Consider the following 27,847-nt stretch of genomic DNA (forward strand, 5'->3'; position numbering starts at 1 on the left):
TAAAACTGCCACCTTGGTCACGTGTTACGGTTAGGTGTTGAAAACTGCTCACCGTGCATTAATTCAATTCAATTCAATTTATTTATAGTATCAAATCATAACAAGAGTTATCTCGAGACACTTTACAGATAGAGTAGGTCTAGACCACACTCTATAATTTACAAGGCCCCAACAATTCAAGTAATTCCCCCAAGAGCAAGCATTTAGTGCGACAGTGGCGAACTAATTAACGAATTAACAGAACAGTCATATATGTGGTTTTGAGAGTCATTGGCAATCGACCTAGTGTGTTGTTTAGGTATGAGGCTGTGTTGGTGATTCAGAGGTCCGTAAACTGTTCTGACAGGGCATCAGGGGGTTCCGAACATTGTGACCGTAATCATGAGTTCAGACTAAAATATAGTGTTTTTTATAGTGTATTTTTGTGGAAATAGTCCTTTTGTGTGAGGTGTCAAGTAATCAAACTAAAGTCAGTAAACTAAAGGTATGTTAAGTTGACTGGGTCTTGGCTGCACTCAAACATGATTGTGTGTGTTGTTGATCTGAATAAAATCTGATCACTGAGGATAAACAAATACATTTCTCCTCTGTTGTATTTTCCATTTCCTGGTCAACGAGCCTTGACATGTCTTATCTTTGATGTGAGCAATCAATCAGCAGCGGACTTTAAACACTGAATGAGTGAGAGGGGAAAGGACTGAAAATGGGCCCACAGCGGTCTGTAGCTCTGTGTGTATGATGGATAATACTCTCAGTCCATCATTGAAACAAAAACCTGCATAGACAGCAGTATTATCAAAGAGTAACAGAAATACATTGTTAACTGTTGCATTGCTATTTCTGCTCAGATTTATATTACACAGTGAGTTCAACTTTTAATTCATCTTTTCTTTGTGTGTGTGTGTGTGTGTGTGTGTGTGTGTGTGTGTGTGTGTGTGTGTGTGTGTGGTTTTTGTGTGTGTTCTCCAGTGCAGAGCCCGTGCCCTGTTGCTGCATCGTCAGCCAGAAGGTGTCACTCCATCTATAAGGGTTTCGCTCAGTGCCTCATGGCTCTGGGCGACAGTCTCACGGACAGCGCCCGCAAGAATGAAGACACACATGAGATACACTCCATCTGCAGGTCGGTGTAAACACACATATACAGTGCCATGCACAGACATGCACACTCGCACGCACGCACACACACACACACACACACACACACACACACACACACACACACACGAAGCAAACACTTTCTATAAAAATCCCATTGCACTGAGCCCTGATAGCATAGCATTTAAATATGCATTTCTAAACCCCACAGGGCAGTTAGATCAGCATCAGTGAGAATCCAGTTACTTTAGGAGAGATAGTTTAGAAAACAAAGACAGCATCTCTCTGGGGAAGGCGCTACACATTTTTGAGCTGGAACTGAGTATGCAAGGCTTTTGGAAAGAATAGTTTAGACAAGCATTTTACAATTCCAAGAAGTCAGAATGCCATCTGATATCAATAGGGCACGGCACTTACATCCGTACAATACCACAGATCAAAGTCTTCGCTCTCTAATCCCTCACTGGATGTACTCATGACTCATTAACATGCAGGTATAAGAATCATATTTCCTAAATAGCTGTGTTTGAACATAAATGATGAATGATGACAATTTTACCATAGACACAAATTGAAACATTGCATGCATGTCGCATGGCTATTGTAACAGAGAATCAAGGGCTTTAGAATGTGCTAGTAGTGTATATAACCTGTGTGCAATTTAAATATGTTACATTTACACATGCTTTAAAATAGACTCTTCAGTGTTATTGCCTACATGAATGAGAATACTGCTGAGAACATTAGCTGCCTGTACGATACATTTGACTGGCAGCAGAGGAATATGCAAGCTTTCTTTAAAGAGGTACTGAAGCAATTTAGCATGGACAATCCATAAAGTAGGGAGACATAATTATAAAAAAGGTCAAAATGAATGCATTAGTCAGAGATATACTTCATAAGCAGGCTTTCTGTTTACAAGACTAACAGTATACATCCATGTTAGTGGCTCTGTAAAGGATGGGTTAGGGCAGGGTTTCTTTAAGTCCTGACCAAACGGCAAATCAATCCGGACCCATCCTATACCTTGTGTTGTATGTGTATGTGTTGTGTGAATACAATACCTTATGAAGTGTAACGTTTTCTATTTCTAAATACATTTTTTATTGAGCAATAAATTGATAGTGACCGTAGTTCCATGATCCATGACCCGTACCAAGGTTATTATAGTTTTGCATTTTTCATTAGTTTTTACTTTTATTTCGTTTTGACATTTTGTTTTCAAATTCAGTTTAGTTTTAATTAGTTTTTAAAGCGGGTTTGCTAGTTTAGTTTATTTCTTTTGAAAATGCTTAGTTTTAGTTTAGTTTTTATTAGTTTTAGTCTTTTTTTGTAATATGGGTTCAATCGGGGGATTCAAAAAGGTCAGAAAAAGTATTGTGTAATAATAACTCAACAAAATCATACAATTGTATTCAACAATAACACCAGTACATAAAATGTAGCCTACATATGGTCATAAATATGTAAACAGTCTACACAAGACGCAGTATGTGCAAAATGTGTAAGTAACGTGATCCAGGAAAAAAAACCTAAATAACCAACAGACTAAAGAAGACATGAACAGGTGTTTTCAACTTTGGTTCGAGTAAAGTGGCGAACTTTTTGAAGTCAATCGACTCACACAGTTGTGTCGACATCCCAGTATCAATCCACATATTAACCCACGCTTCCTCCCGCTTTTGGTGTTCCTGCGTATTTACTAACCAGCAGCTTTCGGGTCGCCGGTGAAAGCCTTCCTGTAGTGTTCTCTGTCCTGCTGTTGTCTCTGTCATTCTGCCTGGTCCCGTATCCATACATCCATGCCCTGTACCGGTTTTAGCTTCTGTTTCGGGGAAAGGGGACTTTGCGTTCTCCTTTACCTTGTTAAGGTAAGCTAGGTTAGCCTCCTAGCTTGTGTGCGCTTCTCAAATGTACTTTCAAATTCGTGGGATTTTTCCCTGTAATAAATTGTCCACATATTTTACCACCTTCCACTGCAAGGCACTTGCTTTTATCTGACACAGTCAGAATCAAATAGGTTCCGCTTTCTTCCAACTTTCGGTACCGCTATGATGCCAGGCGAGGGGCATGGACTATGTTGTTTTCAATTTGACGTGAAATGTCAGGATTTCTGGGTTCCCAGTCGGAAACTATACATATCTACGGGAAATGTCATGGTCGGAAAGATATATTTGTTCTATGAAAGACATCGACAAAGACGAAAACTAAGGACATTTACTCGATAATTTTATTTTATTTTAGTTAGTTTTGCAAACAGTACAACAGTACAATTGCAGTTTTAGTTTAGTTATCGTTTTTTTGTAATGCCTCGTTTTTATTTTTATTTCAGTTAACAACAATGTTTTTTCCCACCTAGTTTTCATTATTTCGTTAGTTTTCGTTAACAATTATAACCTTGATCTGTACAGATCTCCCCTGGTTCGACACTTATAGCAGTTTCATTTCTAAGTTTACCATCATATGTGTGTGTGAAATATAGTTTTACTGCTGCTGTTACGTAAGTGAGGGCAATGCCGATAAAGCTGTCGCAAGTGTTGTTACATTTTTCAAAACTCCACGCAGACAACGTTCGCTGCAATATGATAAAATGGCGAGCCGAAAAGTGGCTGCAGTGTGATTACACTTCTCCGAGAAAACGGTGTTCTCTATGCCCTGGTGACAGACTGACAGGCTGTCAGAAAATATTCTAAATATGTGAATAGGATAAATAGGTTTTGGACTTATTTTACTAAATAAACTGAACTGAAATTTAAAAAAAAAAGTATTACAGAGAGAAGGTAGGCTACCGGAAAAGGTAGGCTACCAGAAAAGTTAGCCTACCGCTGAGTATCTGTACAAATGATGACCAGGAAAACCTACTTGTACTCCACTTTTGCTCATATTTTGAGGCGGTTTACAACTGGTATTAAAGCTTTAGTGCATAACCTTTTGATATTAATGAACGTCCGTTACATTCAAGTCATTGCCAAATGAGATGCTACAAAGCTAATTAAGACTATCAGCTCCAAACAACTCTCTCTGTATTTCTCAGAATGGCTAGGTATACAAAATGGTGTTGCCTGGTGATTTTCGCGTGCAGAAACTCGATTGAAAATAATTACCTCTTCTGAAGAGTCCATCGTGTATTTTTTAATCCTCTGTAAGATTTTTAAAGATGTTTCATCTCTCATTCGAGAGACTTGATCAGTTCATGGTAGGGAAACCTCTCTATTTAACCTCTGTGGGGTGGCTGTCAAGATGGTTGATACCGCGTTGTTCGTTAAGCCTAATATATGATTTTGCGTTGAATCTACATGGTAGGTACGTATAGATACGTACTCTATGCCATAGCCTGATGTCTACTTACCCACAAACTACACATCACAGCAACTGTGATTAGTCCGCTAGGCTTTGGATTTTTAGCGTCACATTTCCCCCCTAGTCATTTCCAGGTTGTCCTCCATAAAAGACATAACATTGGGTTAACTTTTCCTGCTACAACTTTCCAACCGTGGTCAGAAAGCACAGGGGAGACACTTTGTTTCTCTATCTCCACGGCATCGTCTCACTCGCTTTACCACATACTGCCCATGCATACACAAATACCGGCTCTGCTATTCTCTTAAAGAGATACGCTAGAACAACACAGACAAGTACAAGTATAACTCCCCCACAACGGTGTAGGCCACTATGTAGTAGTCTATGAACACCAAAGGCTGATTTTGCCTTCGAATTTAACTTTCCTTGGATACTATGACCTGAATGACTAAGAAACATAACAGACATCTGTGCAGGAGAGAAAGAAATGTTTAAAAGTCTCTGTGTGTTCAGCTCTCAGTACTTTTGTACTGAATGTCTGTGGTTTGAAGTTCAGTTTTATTTTACACTTTATGTTTGCTTTTAGGAGTCGTGTTAAGTTACTGCTGATAAACACTACATTTCCTGATTTTGCTGCTTCATAACAAAAGATTTTAAGTAACAAAATGGGCTCTATTTCTCAAAAGTGGAAATGGTGTCTATGATTCAGGTGTTTGTGACATTTGAAAGCCAGTGTTAGGCTAGGACGCACTGCCAACATCTGTGGTTGCTATAGACTGGAGCATGTCATAACCCTGTATAGCATACGGACGTTGATTCAAGACCGTTTACCCCTTTTTCAACAAGTCCACATAGTGTTGGTTATGTACCTTCTAAACAATTTTAAAATGTCTGTCTCTTTACAACATTTGGGAGGACCCATCGAGCTGTTAAGTTTGTATTCTACTCGGAAAGTAGACGCTAGGAAGCTAGGCTGTCTAGTTAGCATGCTAACGTAAGCACTGATTTGCAATGTTGTGACCTTAAGTCATATTCGCTCAAGTCCCAAGTAAGTCCCAAGTCATTTGGTCCAAATCTCAAGCAAGTCTTGAGTTTTTTGGGGGCAAGTCAAGTCACAGGTTATGTCAAGTCAAGTCCTTAGTTAAGACAAGTCAAGTTCCAAATCAAGTCACCTTTTTTTACACCCAAGATCAGCAAGAGAGCACTCTTACCTGTAGTATCCGGTCTTTATAAACATGTGGACCAGCCAATTCAGTTTTGATATTTGCATGTCGGGCTAAAGTTTGTTAGCAAGCTAACGTTAGTTAGTTGTGACTGTATCAGGCTAATGATCAGACCTTGTGTCACCGCTCAGAATGAGTCTTCAAATGACAAACAAAGTTTGAGGTTGTAGCCTGGCTGTTAGTTAGTTACTGTTAAAGTTATTGTTGAGCGTTGTTTCATTCAGAAGTTTGATTATTTCCTTCTTGCATTTTTAAATCCAAAAGTGATTAATCGTGGCACAGACACAGCCATAGTGGTGGTCTGGTCGGACTAATGAGGCTTCATCAGGGGTCTTTAATGTTACATGTTGCCATAGCAAGGAGTTTGACTGACAACCAGTCATCCAATCATGACAATCACATACCGGGGAGCTTTTTGAGTTGTCCAATCATGACTCACAGTTTGCGCTGCTAGCTGCATAGCATTCTTGATAGTTAGACAGAAACGTGACAACAGGGCAAGGGGGTAAGCCTCTCCCCAGAATGCATAGCTCCTATGGCGCCATTTTGATGCTACCAAGCCATCACCTCCCGTTAGCATTCCATTGACTGCCATTCATTTTGGCGCCACTTTGACAGCGAATAACTTTACATCTGAAGCGTTTAAAGACTCTATTTGTCCAATGTTTATTTCTAAAGAAACACGACAATGTATAAAAGGCTCCATTACCTTGTATCTCACATTATGGCTCCGTAGTAGACGTTTTTGTAAAAATAGGCTAACGATTGTGTCATGACCAAGCGACTTACTGTCGCACAGTAGAGGAATTACCATATAGTACAGGAGAAGCTCGCAGGCAGTTTCGACTTACATTCACTGTTTAAGTTTAATTACTAAGGCATTTTAGTTAGCAATAATTAGCCTGTGCCTATGTTATCTCCTTACATATACCTACGCTCTCCGTCTCTGTAAGATTGGAAATGATTGAGATTTCTCTTGGCACAGCTACCAGAAGACTTACAACTTTCAAACAGCTTGCTAACGTCACATCTACGTCTTCGAACTCAGTTGGCGGCTGCGCAGTAACGCTCAGCCATCACCAGAAAAGTGCCGTCCAGAGCAACGGGATCTGTTGGCCTAGTTTATATACTGTCTATGCAACAGGGCTGTAGTCAAGTCCACCTTTGTCGAGTCCAAGACCAGTGTCGAGACAGAGTCAAGACCGAGTCCAAATTAGAGACAGTCAAAACCGAGAGAGAAAAAAAAAGAATCTTCTTCAAGACCACTTACTTACCTGTTCATAATTTATGTGATGTGAGAGAAAGTATGTCTTCTATTTTAAGATGATCATTTTGCTTTATTTGTAATAATCAAAAAGCAAGTGCAGAGTAAAGGTCTGTCCACACCAAGAACGATAACTCTAACCATAACTATAACTATAATGATGTGAGCATCCACACTGCTGAACGATAACGTTCTGCAAACAGCGACGTCAAGCACGCACTGCACTCTCCAGCTGATAATACATACAGCAGATGTTGCAACATACAATTACAGAAATGTCTGTAGTAATATCCTACATATTTGTGAATTCAGGTACATTTTATGAACCAAAAAAGTCTCCCGGGCGGTGTCAGATCTGTGCAGAGGAGCGCCGGAACAAAAACACCGACAGTATGATAATCACATCTAAAACACAAGATTCACTCTCAGTGGTTTCTGTGACATGATAAATACTTTTTAAAGTACTGATGTTTAAAAATACAAAAATGCACATCTTTATTATCCACCAGGGTGGAAATTTGTCTTCGACTCACCAAACACAAAAACATAAAAAACAATACATGAAACACCAAATCGCTGCATCGAGGAGTAAACCTCTATATATAGGTGCATGCTCTACCAGGTGAGCTACCCAGACGCCCGGCCTTCGGAAATTAAAGAAAAGCTGCTGCTGGCAGTAGCTTTATATTTAACACACAGACATGAGAGCTATCAGTCCTGTCATCTAACTCTCGGCTTGAAAGCGAATAAACATATTTCCACAAAATGTCAAACTTGGTTATTACAATTTTGACCAAATAATTTAGGCTATCCAAGTCAAAATAAACACCAAGGATATACTGATTTCTCAGAGAATTTTTGTTTGATTTGAACTTTGAACATTTACTCCTGAGCAGCGCTGCCTCTTCTCTTCTCGCAGCCTATATATTCACTCTGCAGCTCTCTTTTTAGCCTCTCATTGTTTGGGCTGGAGGCCTGATGACGCTGATTAAAGATGCAGAACATCTCTCACTTCCCTTCTGTCTTTCCCCCCGTTTTCTTTCTCTCACCACTCTATTTCTCTATATCCTGTATCCATCCATCATCCCTCCCTATCCCTCCGTCATCTCCGCTCACCACTCTATTTATACATACCTCTGTCATCCATCTTCCAGAGAAGTCATACCCTCTCGACCAGGGAAGGGAGCCATTAATGTGTGAGGGGTCCTTAGAATATGATCGCTTATCTAAGAGCAATGTTTCTGTTGAGTGAAATTTGTACGGTGCCAAAATTATATTGAACTCCTGAAGTACACAGAATAGCATACTGTAAACAGATACTGGGAACAGTATCACCCAAAGGGGTCAAATAGTTGTAATAAATATAGTTGCTGTACTGCAGAACTAATAGGTTAAGTAGTTATTTTATGCGATATAACAGGAATTGTGACCAGCACTCTTTTCTTACTGCATTATGAATGAAGCTTTTGCAAACGATGACATACATGCTCTATATTTCACCGCTTACTGACATTACTGACTCCAGGAAATTCAGGAAATCCCAATCTTTTTTGCGCCACAGACCGGTTTCATGTAAGACATATTTTCACGGACCGGTCTTCAAGGTGTGGACCCGACAAAATAAAATTATATGACCAGCATGAAAACAAATATCTAATAATATATATAATATGAAAACAAATGCATGAAAAACACAATTTAGCTTAAAGGAACACGCTGACTTATTGGGACTTTAGCTTATTCACCGTAACCCCCAGAGTTAGATAAGTCCATACATACCCTTCTCATCTCCATGCGCGTTGTAGCTCCGAATAAGTGACAAAATAATGCCAACATGTTCCTATTTACATGTTCCGATTTGTATAGTCACAGTGTGTACAAATAACAAGGTCACATGAGACACAGACATCTTCTAACTGTATATAAACTGGGAACTATATTCTCAGAAAGGCGAAGCACTGCTACTTCTGCTACTTGGGCGGAGTGATATGCTTGCACCTGAGAAGCACCAGACAGAGAGTAGAAATGCTTCGCTTTTCTGAGACTATAGTTCCCAGTTTATATACGGTTAGAAGACGGCTGTGTCTCATGTGATCTTGTTATTTGTACACGCTGTGACTATACAAATAGGAACATGTTGGTGTTATTTTGTCACTTATTCGGAGCAGTAGGCTAGTTGGAACCAATTACCTTCAGGATCCGTGCTAGGTTAAGCTACCGTTGGAGCCGTCGGAAAGAGCTACAACGGGCACGGAGATGAGAAGGGTATGTATGGACTTATCTAACTCTGGGGGTTACGGTGAATAAGCTAAAGTTCCAATAAGTCGGCGTGTTCCTTTAACGATGTATTAGTGGGAGCCCTGTGCTTGTTTCTGTGCAACCAAACGGTCCCATCTAGGGGTAACGGGAGACAGTGACACACCGAAGTGTGTTCCTTATGTCCAGTTTATTCCGTGATTTTGTTTTGATTGCTGTCACGGCAGAAAATCGGGGTGCTTGGTCTCCATGTGCCGAATACGTTTTGAAGGCTTCATTGCCTCATTTGCTAGCTTGTCGCCACATATTATGAAGAGCGGGCTTGGCACATGAGAATCATCTGTTGCGATAAATCATATTTTAAGTAGGACTCCTGGTATTGTCTGTTAAATTATTTTTTCTTTGAAGTTGTAGGCTCCTCTTCTGTCTCCTCCTCCACGGGCCTTTTCCCGTGAGCAAAAAAGTTTGTTTACAAATTTTTTAGCAAGTTTGTGGGCATCATTGAGCGGTAAATATCACGTGACATGTGTCAAGAGGAAGAGAAGTGCAAGAGACGGGAGAGAATCCAGTCATTTAATAATCAAAATAAAACATCTTTCAGACTCTTATAATCAATTGGGTTGGGGAACACTGGTTTAAGAAACATTTTCATTGAGATCTACAAGAAAACCCAATGAAGTTGTCCTAAATATATGCTTCTGTGAGCCTCTCCTTGCAGTCTCATCTCACTGATATCTTGGTTTAAGCTTTACTCCACTTTCAGGACTCCCGGCGCTCTGAGTGCAGGTCGAAGGCGGCAGCGGAATCTGGGTCTGTCGGCAGGGGGGCTGCGCTGCCGTCTGATGTAGAGGCACCATGTTAGCATGCGGAAATTAGCATTTAGCTCAAAACACCACTGCACCTAATGGTTAGGTTATACTTGAAAAGAGCTAGTTCCTACGATGTGTTGTCCGACCTCGTCAGAATGCAAAGATTATTACAGCGGTTTCAAACGTCCAGGTGTGGGGGAGGGGTTTTACAAAGCTGTTCGACCAATCTGACAAGCACTTTTTCTCGTGTATCGTGTGAATTAATGCAAAAGGATTCTTGTTTTCAAAAGTTTGGGCTCAAATGTGATTAAAATGAGGGTAACGGAATGGTTCGAGAGATTTCTCTTACAAGTGGAATAACAACTTGTGTAAGTAGTGTGTGTGTGTGTGTGTGTGTGTGTGTGTGTGTGTGTGTGTGTGTGTGTGTGTGTGTCACCATGGCCCTGCAGCCCACCAGTGTTACCACTTCACTGTTGTTAAATCTCTTCTATTCCTTGAGGTACCAATTAAACTACTAATCCTGCAACCCAGCCACCTTTGTGTGAGTGTTGCCTAATGCAGTGACATAAGAGCTCTCTCTTTCTCTCTCTCTCTCTCTCTCTCTCTCTCTCTCTCTCTCTCTCTCTCACACACACATACACACACACACACACACACACACACACATAATCCACATGTCCACATACATGCTTCTCCCCAATTTACACTCTGTGTCCTCGCCTCACTTCTTCTTTCTATTACTTTTCACTCATTTTCTCCACCCCTTTATGCTTCCCTCTCTTTTTCCTTCCTCCTCTTTGTTTACTCTCTCTTTCCCTCCCTCTCTCGTCTTCTTTCACCCTCCTCCATCCCTCCACTGTTTTTCTTTTCAGCTCCTTCCCTCCCTCCCTCTCTCCAATCAGGAACATGGTTTTAGCGCTTCTATCAGAGCCACCTAATGAGGAGGTAACATGGCGCTCCCCTCTGAAGAGCCGCATGCACGTGCACACTCAAACGTGCACACACACATACATGCTACAGTGTAGTCTGTATAGGAGGCTATGATTTGCATCTAGGCCAAGGCTGCTCCATTGTCAGAGCTCCCCCAGGAGTGCAGCGCTGCTTTTATTCCTCATAGTCAGAATAGGCTTTATGCAGTTGCAGTCATTCACTGTGGATCAAGAGGAGGTGAGGTGAAAAGGAATTATTTGGGGCTAAAGATACAGAATAATTAGGCATTATAGAATTAAACAGTAACCTTTTGCTGCAGCTTTAAGAAGAACAGGGGAGGTTCAGATGAAAAATCTGTATCCCTTTACATCAAGGCAAAGTTATAAAGAGTTTATAGGATATTAGTAGTAATAATAATAGTTTATTAATGTTAAAATCATGTTGAATATTAGCAATAAGCCGTTATCATGTATGCTATAATATAACTAAGAAGAAGGCTTGGGTTGCCAGGTTGTGAACTCACATTTTGTGATAGAACAGAAATGTGACTAAATGGGCGCCCGGATAGCTCAGTTGGTAGAGTGGGCGCCCATATATAGAGGTTTACTTCTCGACGCAGCGGGCCCGGGTTCGATTCCGTCCTGCGGCCCTTTGCAGCATGTCATTCCCCCTCTCTCTCTCTCCCCTTTCATTTCTTCAGCTGTCCTGTTAATAAAGGCCTAAAAATGCCCAAAAAATAATCAAAAACAAAAAAAAGAAAAGAAATGTGACTAAAATCTGTTGTTTCCTCAGACTATATTCCTATATGTCATATACTGAATCAGTAAAACCCCAGAAAATGATGTCTACTGTATCAATAATAGAAAACATAACTTTCTGGCCTATCCCTTAGGAAAATGATACAATGCTGCTAACTGGTTTTAATTTAGCTTAGTCCCTGGGTCAGTGTGGTCCTTCTGAATGTGGTGTTCCCAGTTAGGCTGTATAAAATAGATTTTTCTCTGAAATGAAAGCAGAATTTGGGTCAAATCTGTGGATCTGTATCGATGTAGCTAAATCTCTTTTTCCAATACTTATTGGTTAATCTTTACACTCCAAGTTAATATTGATTTAATAGTATTTATACTTGCAGGTGTCATACAGGTGGCCTTATTGCGAGAAATCTTCCAACTCCTAAAACTGTGATTCATGGCAGCGTGAACTTAAGTAACAGTCAAAATGCAGCAAAGCTCTTCTTTTCCCAGCATCTCAACTACCATTGAGGAGACACTCAGAGGTCATGTTTATATTTCTTATGTCTTTCTTTCTTTCTTTCTTTCTTTCTTTCTTTCTTTCTTTCTTTCTTTCTTTCTTTCTTTCTTTTCCCTGTGAATGTGTCGGTTTTAGTAACTCGTACAGTTGCAAGCTTCCACATTGTGGGTATATTACAAATGGATTAGTTTTTTTAAAAGATTACATAAGTTTTTAAATAATAATATTAACATCATAAAAATAACAATATAACCCAGAACTATATTCCTGAGTGTGTGGAGAGGGCTTAGAAACACCACATCATTTTGGGAAGGTCAAATTACAGATAGTATAAATGAATGGCTAACTGAATAAAGAAATACATGAAAGATAATAATTAATTAAAAATGAATCATTTTTAGTTTGGTCAGTATTTTGTAACGAGGGGTGCAACGACCTGATATGTTTTAGGGAAAGAGCCACCTTTCTATTTAAATGAATACTTAGTTAAGGTTAGGGAAGTTTAGTCCCTAGTAGTCTACATCCACAGCGTTCCACTTCCGGGATTGCTCCGGTGCCGCCGGAAATTCCGCTGGATGTCTTTCATTTTGGCCGGATGTCCCGTTACCTTCTACTTTCTTTGTGTTGTCATTTTAAACTATGGTTAACTGCTCCTCAGATCTCTGCAGGGTAAATCCAGACAGCTAGCTAGACTATCTGTCCAATCTCAGTTTTCTGTTGCACGACTAAAACAACTTTTGAACGTACACGTTCCACCAAAACAAGTTCCTTCCCGAGGCTATTTTGCAGAGGCGCCGTTGCTTCGTGCTCAGGACGATTGTGATTGGTTTAAAGAAATGCCAATAAACCAGAGCACTTTTTTCTGCCATCCCGGAATGCTGTGTGGACTAGCCAGACCCTCCTCCGCACCGCTGTGGAGGAAGGTCTGGTAATGCGAGACTAAGTCCCTAGTAACCACAGCTTGAGATTTTAACAAACTCGATGCTATGCAGAAGAGATGAGGCGCCTTTCCTCAGTAGGGTCAGTGAGCTCTTCTGATAACAAACAAAACAGTGTGAATGAGCTGGACTCAATTGAAAATCCAAATTAAACATGCAGTGTCAGTGTTAGTGACACTTTGAGCGTGGATCAATAATAATCAAAGATAGCAAAGATAGTTTGTCATCTGAAAGATGTCGTAGAAAAAATTAATTGTATCACAATACACAAGCTATGCAATAAAAAACATTAGAATGGACAGTCTGAAGAGAGGTCTCTCCTAAATGACAGGATGTAGTCAAAGCATAACTGAGAAAACTCCTTATTTAGATATTTTACCCAAAGAATTTGTAAAGTATAAACAGTAAAAAATGTGGCATTTGTTTCCTTGGTTGCAGTCGTGCAAACAAAAGCTGGAGTCTACCGATCGTTATCAGAAAACTCTCTCTCACAAGGTTTGGTTTTCTTTCACTCAGTCGTCTTCCAAAGCAGCCTTTCTATTTGCTTTTATATTTTTATCCTCTGCAGATTTAGATAAGGCCATTCAGGCTTGCATTGCATCTCATTGCAGCGTCTACTCCTATTCCTTCCTCACTTTAAAGTCACTTTCAGCTCATTTAGGATGCAGCAGTTAGGATTTAAACTGCTGCCAAACAAAGAAAGCATAATATTCCCAAGTTGTGCATTTCTTCCTGGTTATCATGTAGGTTTAGAAATTATTTTGAGGGGCAGGAAGGATGAGTTTCAATTATTTTCTTTGTTATTTCTACAAAACAAACCGCCACATATAAGAAAGTGTGATTATAGCTTTGTAAAATCCTCTGATGCTCACAAATTCTACACAAAGTAGGTTATTTAACATGTATAAAAATAGTCACTTACTGCTGAGATATCGCAGCTGCGAAATAAAGATCAAGTCTTTTGTGGGTGGGGAATAGAAAGTTCTTTCTTCCCCTCAACAAGGTGAAGGAAGCCGTCTTGAAGCACGTCAACACGGTAACCCTGATGAAGGCCACAGCAGCTCATGCGTGATGATTTTAATATAAAAGCTTTGTCAAACTCTTCTTCAGGAGTAGCTGAATTCTTTTCATGTCTTTCCTCCTTTTCAATACATGCAATTCACCAGAGATGAGAGGTGTTTTTTTTTTATACCTCTAAATACATCAACCTTGGACAGAATAGTCGCTTTCACAAGATTTCTATAGGATGTGAAAAAATACCCATAACATAACTGATGTTTTAGACATGTTTTATAGCCGTGTTGAGTTATTTCCAGCTCTGATATTAAGGATGACGTGAAACTTGGATATATTTGTTAAATGTTCTAAGCTAATTTGACACTATAATGGCTTACTAATAAAATGTCTCACTCATGAATGAAGTCTTCACTGTGTTAGGATTAATGATGTACAATAAGTACTTACACTACATTATTATAGTATAAGTAATAATAATAATTTAAAAAAAAAAAATTCTCTTATGAACTGGGCTGGGCCATGATTTTGTATTTAGTTTTGTTAAAAAAAAAAAAAAAAAAAATTATAAGATTCGATATCTTGACGCATCACGATGCATCGCGATGCGTCAAATACATTTTTCTATTAAAGCCATATAGGATATTTAATTCATAGCTTTTCAAGCTTCAAAAACAAAACATTCTGCAGTACTCTAATACTAAATAAATTGGATGCATAAAACTACAGCACTGAGCACATGGCACTTACTGAATGTGCAAAACATAACAGAATATGTAAACAGAAAGGTTGTTAGGCATACATTAAATTGTAAACAGAAATAATCTATTATGGCCTGGCCGATTATCGATGCAGCATCGTCAATGTCCACGATTCAATGCATCGATTATTTGATTAATTTCAACACCTCTACTTATAAGTAGGCCACAGGTTAAACTATTTAATCATTTCATAGTCTTGCATTTCCAGACCTATCTCCACAGAACTGTGGAGTAAGGTCTGGCCCCTCCACACATATATTCGCCGTGGATCCAACATGAAAGTTAGTCAACATCCAGATGACCATATTGCTGTGTACATTATTTTTAAGCCAAAAAACAATGGGGGGAAAAAGTTCAGCTGGGGTTTGGAGGTTTGGTTTTCAGATGTCAGCAGCAGCATGTTAGCCGCAGAGCAGACGTATTCTCAGGAGGTTTTATTATTGTGAAAGCAGTTGGTTGTCTGTCAGTGTCATCGCTGTGTTTCTGCTGTCTCTGCACCACCTGTGACTTGAACAGACACGCACAAACACACACACACACACACACACACACACACACACACACACACACACAGCAGGAACACACGCACAAACTCAGACCCATACACACCAAAAACTGCACCGCTGCACATGACACCATCTCTTACTTTTTCTGGCTTTGTTCTGGCTCTTGCTGTTAGACACACTCTCAAACACACAAACACACATGCACACACATAGATACACACTTAGGTACACATACAATGGCCAGATGCTGGCAGTCCCCACCCCCTCCCCTCCATCAGCTGCAACTCCCACACCAGCAGGTAAGTAGGCGTCCTCCTCCAGCTGTCAGATCTAGACCACTGGAGTGTTTTAGCCCTGGATACAGACCAAACACACACACACACACACACACACACACACACACACACACACACACACACACGCAGAGTCATCAAGGGAGTCTCGGCCTGCAGTGGTAAAGGTTGCTGCTAATTTTATAAAGCTGCATGTGAGTGTGTTCATGAGTGCCTCCCTCACTTTGCTATCACAAAATGCAGTGAATAAGTGGCTGTGAAGAAATGATGTGTGTGTACAGTATGTGACAGCAAAGAGGGAAGATGTGTGCTGGGATCTGTCAGAGGGAGAGAGAAAGTATACGTGTCTGTGCTTGCATATCTGTAGCCTACTTGTACTCTACAAATATCCTCAAAATGAAACTCAGTAGGCCTACAGATAAGAAAACGTGTCACTTCTAACTTGTTAAAAGGATTTTTCGGTTTAGAGTTGTGATTCAGGAGTTCATTTTTTGCTGACACAAAATTACATTTCAAGCGATTCCACTGTCGCAAACAAATTTCTAATATCAGAATGAAATCATGTCTTGCTAGAGTTGGGGTTGCACTCCCGTCGTCTCAATCATTTGGTGTAAGGTTGTCATAAAACTCAGTCCGAATCAGTCTTTTTCCCATCATGACGTTCTGACAAAATCAAACGTGTTCAATATTATCGCAGTAAAAGTCTTGGGATTGAAGTTAAATCATGTGAACATTGTCAACAACCAATGGGTGCACTCCCTCCAGCACCAAACAGGAAGCAGGGTAGAGCAGTGTTGTGTATGGTTGCTATGGCGTCTCACTAAGCTTAATGCTAAAGAGGGAAAGGTGCCGATTTTCAACCCTTCTGAAGCGAGTCATCCAACAGGAGTTTAACCGTCATGTAAACGCAGACCTCTAGGTACTGCCGCCATTCATCTCCATGTACGGCAGATCAGAAAATCGTCAAACTTTTCCCTCAAGTTAACCTACTAGCTAAGGTAGCTAGCTAGCTTGGTTATTAAAAAAGAAACTAATCTAGTTGTAGTCTTGCAAATTGTGACCCAGTCATTGCAAATTTTATAATCTGTGACTAAAAACTCAGTGACAAAATGACGATTAGATGTGAGATGGTGTCAGACTTTAGCCTTTTCAAAGTCTTTTCAGAGTCTGCTAGTGTAGGGTGACCAGATTTCCCGGAACTAAAACCGGGTCACTTTGCGTGTGACCGTAGTGCTCGTGCACGCACACGCACACACTTTTTAACGTGAACATGTGCCAGCCCAGGTCAGACGTAGACACAAACAGCACACATAGGCCTACTGCTCACAACATAATGGGGTATCTCAGTTAATATTCATGAATTCTCTTGGTATGTAGCCTACATATCTAAGAAATAATTGGCATTGAGTGAGTTTCGTGTGGGACCAACTTTATTTTTCAGAATTAAAGCATTCTTTGGAAAAATGCACCCTGAATTTGTGAAAAACTTTATGAAAAGATATTTTTCATTGCGTGGCACTAAACGAATTATTTGGAACTGCTGCCACAGGCTTGTGCTAAAGTTATGGTAACACTTTATGGTAAGGGTACATGAATTATGAATTAATGCATGAATTCATTTGTGCATTACTTCATTCCTTTATATCTTATGACTCATCAGGAATTGAGTTCATAGCCTCTCATTCATGACCTCATGCATGAACAACACATCCACTAAAGCATTAGGTAAGGTGGGTACATCATTACGCACAAGTTGTGTTCAAATCAGAATTTGCGCAGTGATGACCACATTTTTTTGCAGAAAAATAAATAATCATGATCATGCTTAATAATTCATAATGATGTGCCCACGTACCTAATGCTTTAGTTGTGTTGTTCATGTATGAGGTCACGAATGACAGACTATGAACACGTCAATTCCTGATGATTCATGGGATATTAAGGAATGCAGTAACCCATAAATCATTAATTACATAATGCATAATAATACATAGGCATCATTTCATGCATTCATGAATTCATGATAATTCATATAGGCCTACCCTTACCGTAAAGTGTTACCAGTGTTATTCTAACCAACCACACAAACACACACACACACAAATGTGATCTCATTTGATAGAGCAGATAGCTTCCCTATTGGAAACATTCATTCCATATACAGTATTTGTTAGAGTGAATTTGCTCAAGAATCGATTTTTTGGCTGAAAGCCTATTGTGTAATTGTGCACAGGTGTCAGCAAAATTGGCCCGTGTGACGAGTAGCGTCTTTAAGGTGGGAATGGTCATACGGTTCCTCTCGTCAGTCCATGTGTTGTTGATGAACGAACAGATCTGCTCAACGGGAGCATTTGTGCCCGGTAGACACATGGCGAACTGACAAAGGAGACCTACATTTTTTAACGGAATCTCCCTGCTTTTGAAATGCGCGAAACATTTCCACCCAGCGCTCGTCCGCTGACTTTCCAGCGGACCTGGAGGGACTGGTTAAAACGAGACAGATAACAAGAGGCATTGCAACGCTGGCTGCACAGATTACACACACACATTGTTAAACTCATACGCTGGACGCTTTATTAGTCTTTCTACATGGGTTTAGTTAACGATCGGGCTATAATAAGACCACGTCGGCTATGCAATCGCTTACAACCGGGACAATTTCATAGTGGTTGGCTTTTGTCGGGACTCGGGACACGCAACTCAGAATCAGGACTGTCCCGGTCAAATCGGGCTGGAGAGGTGCCACTTCACCTCCTGGGCACTGCCAAGGTGCTCTTGAGCAAGGCACCGAACCCCCAACTGCTCGGGGTGCCTGTCTATCGACAGTGTAGTGCGTAATAATAAACAGAGTGAAAACATTGTAATTTCCCTTGCGGAATTAATAAAGTATAAATTATTATTATTTATTAGTATTACATTCTGTTTTCTTTGTGTTGTTATTTTAAACTCCGGTGTATTTCTGAGGACTATGGTTAACTACTCCTCAGATCTCTGCAGGGTAAATCCAGACAGCTACCTAGACTATCTGTCCAATTTGGGTTTTCTGTTGCACGACTAAAACAACTTTTGAACGTACACATGTTCCACCAAAATAAGTTTCTTCCGAGGCTATTTTGCAGAGGCACCGTGGCTCCGCTCGGCGCTTATCACTGCCCAAGACAATCGTGATTGATTTCAAGAAATGCCAGTAAACCAGAGCATGTTTTTTTCCCATCCCCGAAGGCTGTGTGGACTAGCGGACCCTCTTCCGCAGCACTGTAGAGCAAGGTCTGGCTATGCGAGACTAGCTTAAACACAAAGCAGTCCTTGGGTACGTCCCAAGTCCTTGAATTTCATCCATGTTACCTTCACTTGCTGCACCTTCCTCGCGTCTAAGACCGAGGAAGCATGGGAGAGACGCGAGGAAATTATGCAAGGAGAGAGGATACAAGGATGTGTTTTAGAGGGATGATACGTCCTTTCCTCTGAAGCGCCGCGTGAATTTGTCAGCTGTATGGGCGGAGTTAGCAACGGATTTCAGCTGCATGGCTTCCGGGTAGGCCGGAATGGATTCTCGCTCATAGCTCCTCGGAGACCCCAACCAAATTCCTCGGGGCAGGATTAAAAGCTTTGAGACGGTCTTCACAAAGGTTCAAAGACTTCCGGTTCAAGCGAGCAGCGAGATATCTTATAAGAGACTTGGGATGCACCTGTAGTATAGAACAAAAATGACGCATGTCTTGTTTGCCTGGATGACATACACAAAGCCCCTCTGTTATGCCAGTGAGAAAGTGACATGCTGTTCATATTAACTAAATGGATTTGTATGTTTTTTGTGTTAAAGTACTTTACGTGTTCTGTGTCAGGCACATTTCGAACAGAGCTATCAGCTTCTGCTTTCTCCACCTGCCCTCCTTCCCTCTTCTTCTACTTAACACTCAGCCAGTATTTCCTCAGAGACAACTTAGCCAACACATTCATGATGAGAGGAAGAATTAGCAGCCAATTAAAGTCAGATAGACTCAGCTTTAGATGTGAAGCTTGAAGGTTATTGGAATGAAGTTCAATGCTTTGATTTACTGAAAAAAGATGTTTGTATCCAAAAGAGCTCTGTGTAAGATGACTTCCTTCTGTCTCCCCTTCATCATATTTCCTTCCTCCTCTTTACTCTTTCCTTTTTTAAATGTATTTCCCTTTATTGTTACTCTTCTCAGGTCTGAGTAAGTGTTTCAAACACATCGGTGGTTCAACAAACACCCAGTTCATGACAGCTTTTCCATTCCCTGAACTAATGAAGGTTTTTTTCACGTTTTAGACTAACCCACAGGGCAACCTTTGCTCCCAGAGAAGTGAAGATCAGCAGATGGTCTCTTGGCAACGGCAAAGAGAACTCAAGGGAGCAAACAAATAGATTGAATTGGATTTACTCAGTGAAAGAACGAATGTTTCACTGTCACTGCATCGCCACCAGTTATTTTCAGAGCTGTCTGTTTAGATCTTCATTAGTTAAATACACTAGTCACATAATCATGTGTCTCTAGGAGATTATTTGCCAGTGTGCTTCATACTTAAGGTGTCAAATGTCAGGGCATCCAGGCCAAGTTGAAAATTCAAGAAAAACATGGCATGTCCCTCATCAAGGTTGCCTATTTACGGTCATAAACCATGACAACCCAAATATGATATTAGTAATCAGAGGTGCAGTGCTACACGCTCCTCTGTGCTTCTGTTGGAGCAGTCGCCCACTCATAGTCTATGGTGTCTGTCCCCCGGCTCAGATCGGTTAAATCAAAGGTAAACAAAATAGGGGCTATACTTAACAACCTAACTGAAATTAAAACTACCACTGCAATGATAGAACAGAATAGGAAAATTAGATGTGGACTATTAAATATTAGATCTCTGTCTTCTAAAGCAGTACTAGTAAACAAAATTATATCAGATAATCAAATCGATCTATTCTGTCTTACCGAAACATGGCTGTGCCATGAAAAATATGTTAGTCGAAATGAAGCCACTCCTCCCAGTCATTGTAATACTCAAATTCCTAGAGGCTCAGGCCGAGGAGGGGGAGTTGCAGCCATATTTGATTCAAGCCTGTTAATTAATCCTAAACCTAAACTAAATGATAACACGTTTGAAAGCCTTGTTCTTAATCTTGAACATCCAACATGGAAAACATTACAGCCAATTATATTTATTGTTGTTTACCGAGCTCCAGGTCCGTATTCTGAATTTTTATCTGAATTCTGAGTTTTTATCATGTGTAGTCCTTAAATCAGACAAAGTTCTTATTGTAGGTGATTTTAATATCCATGTGGACATTGACAGCAATAGCCTTAGTATTGCTTTCAACTCACTACTAGATTCAATTGGTTTCAGTCAGAGTGTGCATAAGGCCACTCACTGTTTTAACCACACCCTCGACCTTGTGCAGGCATATGGTATCAAAATTGAAGATTTAATAGTATTTCCGCAGAATCCTTTATTATCAGACCATTTTTTAATAACTTTCGAATTCTTACTACCCGACTCTACGAAATTAGATAAAAGCTTCTACACTAGATGCCTATCTGACATTGCTATAGCTAAATTTAAGGAAAATATTCCAACAGCATTTAACTCAATGTCATGCTTTAATATAACAGAGGACCTTTATGTTAACTTTAGTCCCTCCCAAATTGATAATTTTGTAGACGGTGCTACGACCTGCCTACAGACGACTTTAGACTCTGTTGCTCCCCTCAAAAAGAAGATGAAGCAAAGGAAACTAGCACCTTGGTATAACTCCCAAACTCGCAAATTAAAACAAACCTCGCGAAAACTTGAAAGTAAATGGCGTTCCACCAAACTGGAAGAATCTCGTTTAGATTGGCAAGACAGTCTAAAAACCTATAGGAAGGCCAGATCAGACTATTACTCATCATTAATAGAAGAAAATAAGACCTAATGAAAAATAAAACCCAAGGTTTCTTTTCAGCGCTGTAGCCAGGCTGACAGATAGTCACAGCTCTATTGAGCCATCTATTCCTATAGCTCTGAGTAGTGAGGACTTCATGAGCTTCTTTAATGATAAAATTATAACAATTCGAGATAAAATTCATCACCTTTTGCCCTCAACTTCTAACGGTTCACCTTTAAACGCAGGACTGCTAGAAAGAACGACAAGACCTGACATATACTTAGACTGCTTTTATCCTATAAACCTTCAACAATTAATGTTAAAGTTCTCTTCAGCTAAGCCATCTACCTGTCTCTTGAGACCCCATCCCAACGAGGCTACTTAAAGAAGTGTTACCCACGGTTAACACTTCATTACTTGATAAGATCAATATATCTTTATTAACAAGTTATGTACCACAGTCATTTAAAGTAGCTGTGATAAAACCTCTTCTGAAAAAAAACACCCTCAATCCTTAGGTCTTAGGTCTTAGCCAACTATAGACCTATATCTAACCTTCCCTTTCTCTCCAAGATCCTTGAGAAGGTAGTCGCCAGTCAGTTATATGATTTTCTACATAGCAATAGTTTATTTGAGGACTTTCAGTCAGGATTTAGAATGTATCATAGCACAGAGACGGCACTGGTGAAAATTACTAACGACTTTCTAACTGGACTTGTCTCCGTACTTGTCTTATTAGATCCTAATGCTGCATTCGACACTATTGACCATACCATCCTGTTACAGAGATTGGAACATTTAGTTAATGTTAACGATAAATCCTCCAGGTATGCTAAAGTTAGCCATGACATTCCACAAGGCTCAGTGCTTGGATGAATTCTATTCACCTTATATATGCTCCCTCTAGGCAATATTATTAGGAAACACTCAATTAACTTTCACTGTTATGCGGATGACACCCAATTATACCTATCAATCAAGCCAGACGAAACCAGTCAGTTAGCTAAACTTCAAGCATGCATTAAAGATATAAAATCCTGGATTACCTACAATTTTCTGATGTTAAACTCAAACAAGTTAAGTTATTGTACTGGGCCCTAAACACCTCCGAACCTCATTATCCAAAGATATAGTTACTCTGGATGGTATTGCCCTGGCCTCCAGCACTACTGTGAGAAATCTAGGAGTTATTTTTAATCAGGATATATCCTTCAACACCCACTTAAAACAAACCTCAAGAACAGCCTTTTTTCATCTTCATAACATTGCCAAAATTAGGCACATCCTGTCTCAAAACAATGCTGAAAAACTAGTCCATGCATTTGTTACTTCCAGGCTGGACTACTGTAATTCCTTACTATCAGGTTGCCCAAATAAGTCCCTTAAGACTCTCCAGCTGATCTAGAATGCTGCAGCGCGTGTTCTGTCAAGAACTAAGAAAAGAGATCATATTTCTCCTGTATTAGCTTCTCTGCATTGGCTTCCTGTAAAATCCAGGATTGAATTTAAAATCCTTCTCCTGACCTACAAAGTTCTAAATGGTCAAGCACCATCATATCTTGAAGAGCTCATAGTCCCTTATTGTCCCACTACAGCACTGCGCTCCCAGAATGCAGAGTTACTTGTGGTTCCTAGAGTCTCTAAATGTAGAATGGGAGCCAGAGCCTTCAGCTATCAGGCTCCTCTCCTGTGGAACCAGCTCCCGGTCTGTGTTCGGGAGGCAGACACCATCACCACATTTAAAAGTAAACTTAAAACTCTCCTCTTTGATTAAGCTTATAGTTAGGGAGTGAGGAGTTGCAGCATTCGCCTAGACCGGCGGGGGAGGGTGTGCAGACACAACACCCCTTCTCTTCTCTGCTTCACTTCATAGTCGTCAGATTAATCTACCATATAACCAATGATATAATCAAAGTAGAGGGAGGCAGGCCAGTACAGCCCGATCCGGCAGGGGAGAGTTCTAGCCCGACCAGGCTCCTCTCCTTAACCTGTCTCTCTTAGTTATGCTGTTATAGTTTTAGACTGCTGGGGGACTTCCTTTGACACACTGAGTTTCTCTCTTCTCTCCCTTTCCATCTGTGTGCATCCTTGTCCCAGAAATACTTGTTACTAACTTAGCTCTGGGGAGCTTATTCCCCGGAGTCCTTATGTGTTTCTTTTGCTCAGCATGTTTCCTTGGATTAGGATTTCCTAAATCATGGTTGTAGCTGTCCCGGTCACCCTGCTATGCCCTGTTACATCCTGTAACGCCCTGCAGTGCCCTGCTATGCCATGAATTACTACAATTACTACTATTTCTGGTCATTGTTCCATTATCTTTATTAGGACTATTTTTGCCATTGTTCATCACACCCCCAACCAGCACTGTCAGACACCGCCTACCAAGAGCCTGGGTCTGTCCGAGGTTTCTCCCTAAAAGGAAGTTTTTCTCACCACCCAATTTTTCTTCCTAAAAGGAGTTTTTCCTTGCCACTGTCGCACTAAATGCTTGCTCTTGGGGGAATTACTGGAATTGTTGGGTCTTTGTAAATTATAGAGTGTGGTCTAGACCTACTCTATCTGTAAAGTGTCCTGAGATAACTCTTGTCATGATTTGATACTATATATAAAATTGAAGTTAATTGAATTGAATGGTTTACATCGCTAATGAACGCACTGAAAATGTCTGTATCCAGTTGGGGTGGAGCAAGACTAAAGCTGCGTTCTGTTCCGCAGTGTAAATAAACGTTACTCCCTACCAGTGGCGCTGGCAGGATTCTATTTATTTATTCTATTATGCACAAGAACCGCCCGCCCACTGAAGCGGTTTACTGCGCCAGAAATCAGCTGTTCTTATAATATTTAATGTGTATGAGAGTGTGCTGGTGTACTTTTATCATATCATAATGCCCAGATTATAAAAATATTTTACTGAAGCATTTTGTAAGAGAGAGAGAGAGAGAGAGAGAGAGAGAGAGAGAGAGAGAGAGAGAGGTGGATGGATGTGCTCAGAGCAGACAGCTGTCAGCCAGCCTGTACGAAAATGATGAATAACCTGATTTCTCTGTGTGCCATGTAAACATCATATCCCAAATATGATCATAACCGCAATATTCATGTCCATGTTAACACACATGATTCAAACAACATGCTAGCTCTGTCCCTGGGTTTAGCGATATTCAGCGTCCAGCAACCAGTTTATCTACAGATCGAGTCATAAAAAATTAACATTCTGATTAAGAGTGGATGGGTTGTTGGTTAAACAACGTATAATTAATGAGAAAATTAGTAGTGTGAACAGAGCAGAGAGCAGAACCAAGCTGCTGTCTGCTGCTGCTCCTGTGCGCATTTACGCATTGTTATCAGTAGATGCGTTGCATGTCTCACAGAAAAAATGTGCGAACACTGCGTACAGGATTACGGCTGGCGGCGCCACTGCTTCCTACTCCTACTCTACTACTTGTGTCAGTTAAAGCTTTAGTGCGTAGTTTCTGTCACCCCCATGAGGAATTTTAAGTAATGACAACAAAACTGTCGGCTCGTCCATATGATACAAGCTTTACGTAATCATGCACGCGCGCCCCACGCATTTGAAGTTATTGTAAATGTCCTTTTCCCATCTGGTGGTTGTTTTTGTCGTTCAATAGCGATTTACTAGTGAAATAAGTTATTGTTATACATTATTATTAAATCATTTAATTTTGACCATATGGCCTTAGCAATAAACAAGCCGTTCTTTAATGTCACCAACTGTTGTTTAGTACCCTTCTTTTTTTTTTTTTACTTTCTTAAAAAGTATCGGTTCAGGCACCGTTATTTATGTATGCGATTAATTTTGATTAATTAATCACAGAGTATGTAATTAATTAGATTACATTTTTAATCGATTGACAGCCCTAAAAAAAACATGGACTCTTCAGAAGAGGTAATTATCTTCACTCGAGTTTCTGCGTGGGAAAGTCACCTGATGACACCATTTTCTGAACACAGCCATGCTGAGAAATGTGTGTTAAAAGTGTGTGGAGCTTGAATGTAACAGATATTTATTAATATCAAAAAGTTACACACTAAAGCTTTAAAGTGCTCATATTTGGCTCATTTTCAGGTTCATAATTGTATTTAGAGGTTTTACCAGAATAGGTTTATGTGGTTTAATTTTCAGAAAACACCATATATTTGTTGTACTGCACATTGCTGCAGCTCCTCTTTTCACCCTGTGTGTTGAGCTCTCTGTTTTAGCTACAGAGTGAGGCATTTCACTTCTGTACCATCTTTGTTGGGAGTCGCACATGCGCAGTAAGTACTTCTAGTTTCTCAGTTGCAGAGTATGAGGCAGTGCCATGCTAGCAGCTAGGCGAGCATTATAACGTGTGTTACAAAGTGACGCATGTTCGTCACGGAAGTAAATGCTGGACTACAACAGAGCTGTTTGGAGCAGTTTGTGAACAGTGTTTTCTGTTGGAGATGGTAAGTCCCTTTGGGGTGGACTTTGGGCTTTCTCACTTTTTAAACCTATAATGTGCACAAAAAGATATATAACATAGTAAAGGAAAGGGGAAAAGCCAAAAAGGATAATATGAGCACTTTAAGGGAACTTCCCCTGAAAAATTTCCTCAATGTCCTTTGGACTCTGACTTGTCTCGGACTCGGCCATTGGGCTCGCCAAATATTCTAGTTGATCTCGACCGAGTCTAGCACTACATGCTTTTTTCTAAAGTAACTTCCTCCTTCAAATCAAAACCATTGATGAAGCCCGCTCATTCAGAAAACAGGTATTAGTTTAATTCAAAATCCATCTAGAACAGGCATCGAGATTGGTCGCCTGGTATACACCTGGCTGCATCACATACCTCAATCATCAGGTATCAATCATTTTCATTTAGGCCACAGACACAATGTCAGCGAGCATTTTGTACTATGAATTCTTCAAGACAAGTAATAAGTTCAAGAATGGGAACATTTCCATTTTATATTTTATGTAAATAATATGGCCTGATTTGACCCTTTCTTTATACGATCTTCACTGTCTCTCATTTGGACTCGGTTTTGACTTGGACTCGAACTTTGTTGGACTCGGTCTTGACTTGGACTAGTATTGAATATGGTACCCAGCACTAGTAAACAATAATAAAAAATTTAATTTCCCCTTTGCGGGATTATATAATATGTCTTCTTGTCTGAAGGTGTCCTCCTGTCTCCTTATCGCTTTCTTACTACTCTTCCTTTCTTCAGGTCGTGGGATGAGTTCCATGACTGTGCCAACGTGGCGATGGCCGGCTGTCCGGATGAAGCGGCAGCTGTCTGGGAATCTCTCCGTCAGGAATCCAAGAAGATGCAGTTCTCCGGAAACCTCTACGACATGTGCTCCAACCGCGACAACTACCCAGCGGCCTCAGTCTCCCCGCATGGCTCTCCCAACCAGGAAGAGATCAGCCAGGAGTCTCTAAGAGGGTGCGCTGACCATCTGGCAGGCTGCCTCCACCTTCTCATGCTCCTGTCTCCTCTGCTGCTGCTGTGGTTTTGGATATAGCTACCCCCAAAGAAACGGGACTGGTGTGAATAGATATAAACTTTTGCGTATTTTTTCTTCCACAAGTCCATAGACTTTCCAATGTTTTTTTTCTCCCCATCTGCTCTGCCAGGGGTTGAATATTTTTAAGTGCATGTTCAGAGGCCCGATAATGTATCTTTAAACTGCCTGTGCCGCATCATGCATATTCTCTGCGTTTTAATGTCTCTCTGTTGGAAACACACAAAATGCATACAGAGATGCTCAATCACTGTACAAACAGACCTGCAAACACATACATAGTTAAACAGATACATACAGCAGTCTCATGCCATCTGTCTTTATCCCCTTTCCCCCTACGTCTAGTTAGTATGTGCTTGTTTATGATGGTTCCAGGTGGAGTTAAGCTTCCTGAGAGTAGTAAGAGAGACATAATAATAAATAATAACATCCTTCTTGATAAACCTGAAAAACTAAGTGATGAGGAGGCCAGATGCCACGACCAGCTTAACTCATACTTTTATCAGCTTTACAGTATGAAGCATTTGATAGTTATGTAAATCTAACAAACCTGGCTTGCTCTTGTACCTACCTTGCAGTTTGACTCAAGTTCTACAAGAAGTCTCCGGTTGGCTAACTTTCCATTTCTCATTCCCTTCTGTCTCTGAATGCTGCCTAGGTTGAAGCCCCTGTTTCTGTGACAAACAAGAAATGTGTTTGATGGAAATTCTAAAAAAAAAAAGAAGCAAAAAAAGCAAAGCAAGATGCTGCTCAAAAACACCAGTGCTGAACACACGTTAAACACAGTTAAACACAGTTATACACAGTTATACACAGT

At 40.4% G+C, this 27,847-nt stretch overlaps 1 protein-coding gene across 1 annotated transcript; it reads left to right on the plus strand.

The window, feature by feature from the left end:
- The first annotated feature begins 976 nt into the window (after nt 1–976).
- nrn1la (neuritin 1-like a) lies at nt 977–27,847 on the plus strand. The gene is made up of 2 exons (XM_078256168.1): nt 977–1,120; nt 26,733–27,847. The coding sequence occupies exons 1-2, from the start codon at nt 1,047–1,049 to the stop codon at nt 27,028–27,030; spliced, it is 372 nt and encodes a 123-aa protein (XP_078112294.1). The 5' UTR covers nt 977–1,046; the 3' UTR covers nt 27,031–27,847.

Source organism: Sander vitreus, chromosome 8 (assembly GCF_031162955.1).
Source record: "Sander vitreus isolate 19-12246 chromosome 8, sanVit1, whole genome shotgun sequence".
Taxonomy (NCBI): domain Eukaryota; kingdom Metazoa; phylum Chordata; class Actinopteri; order Perciformes; family Percidae; genus Sander; species Sander vitreus.

What these genes read in the sequence shown, in the direction of transcription:
- nrn1la (XM_078256168.1), top strand. Translation starts at nt 1,047, where the DNA reads ATGGCTCTGGGCGACAGTCTCACGGACAGCGCCCGCAAGAATGAAGAC. An exon ending in GAGATACACTCCATCTGCAG is followed by an intron (nt 1,121 to 26,732) that starts GTCGGTGTAAAC and finishes TCCTTTCTTCAG; the next exon opens with GTCGTGGGATGAGTTCCATG.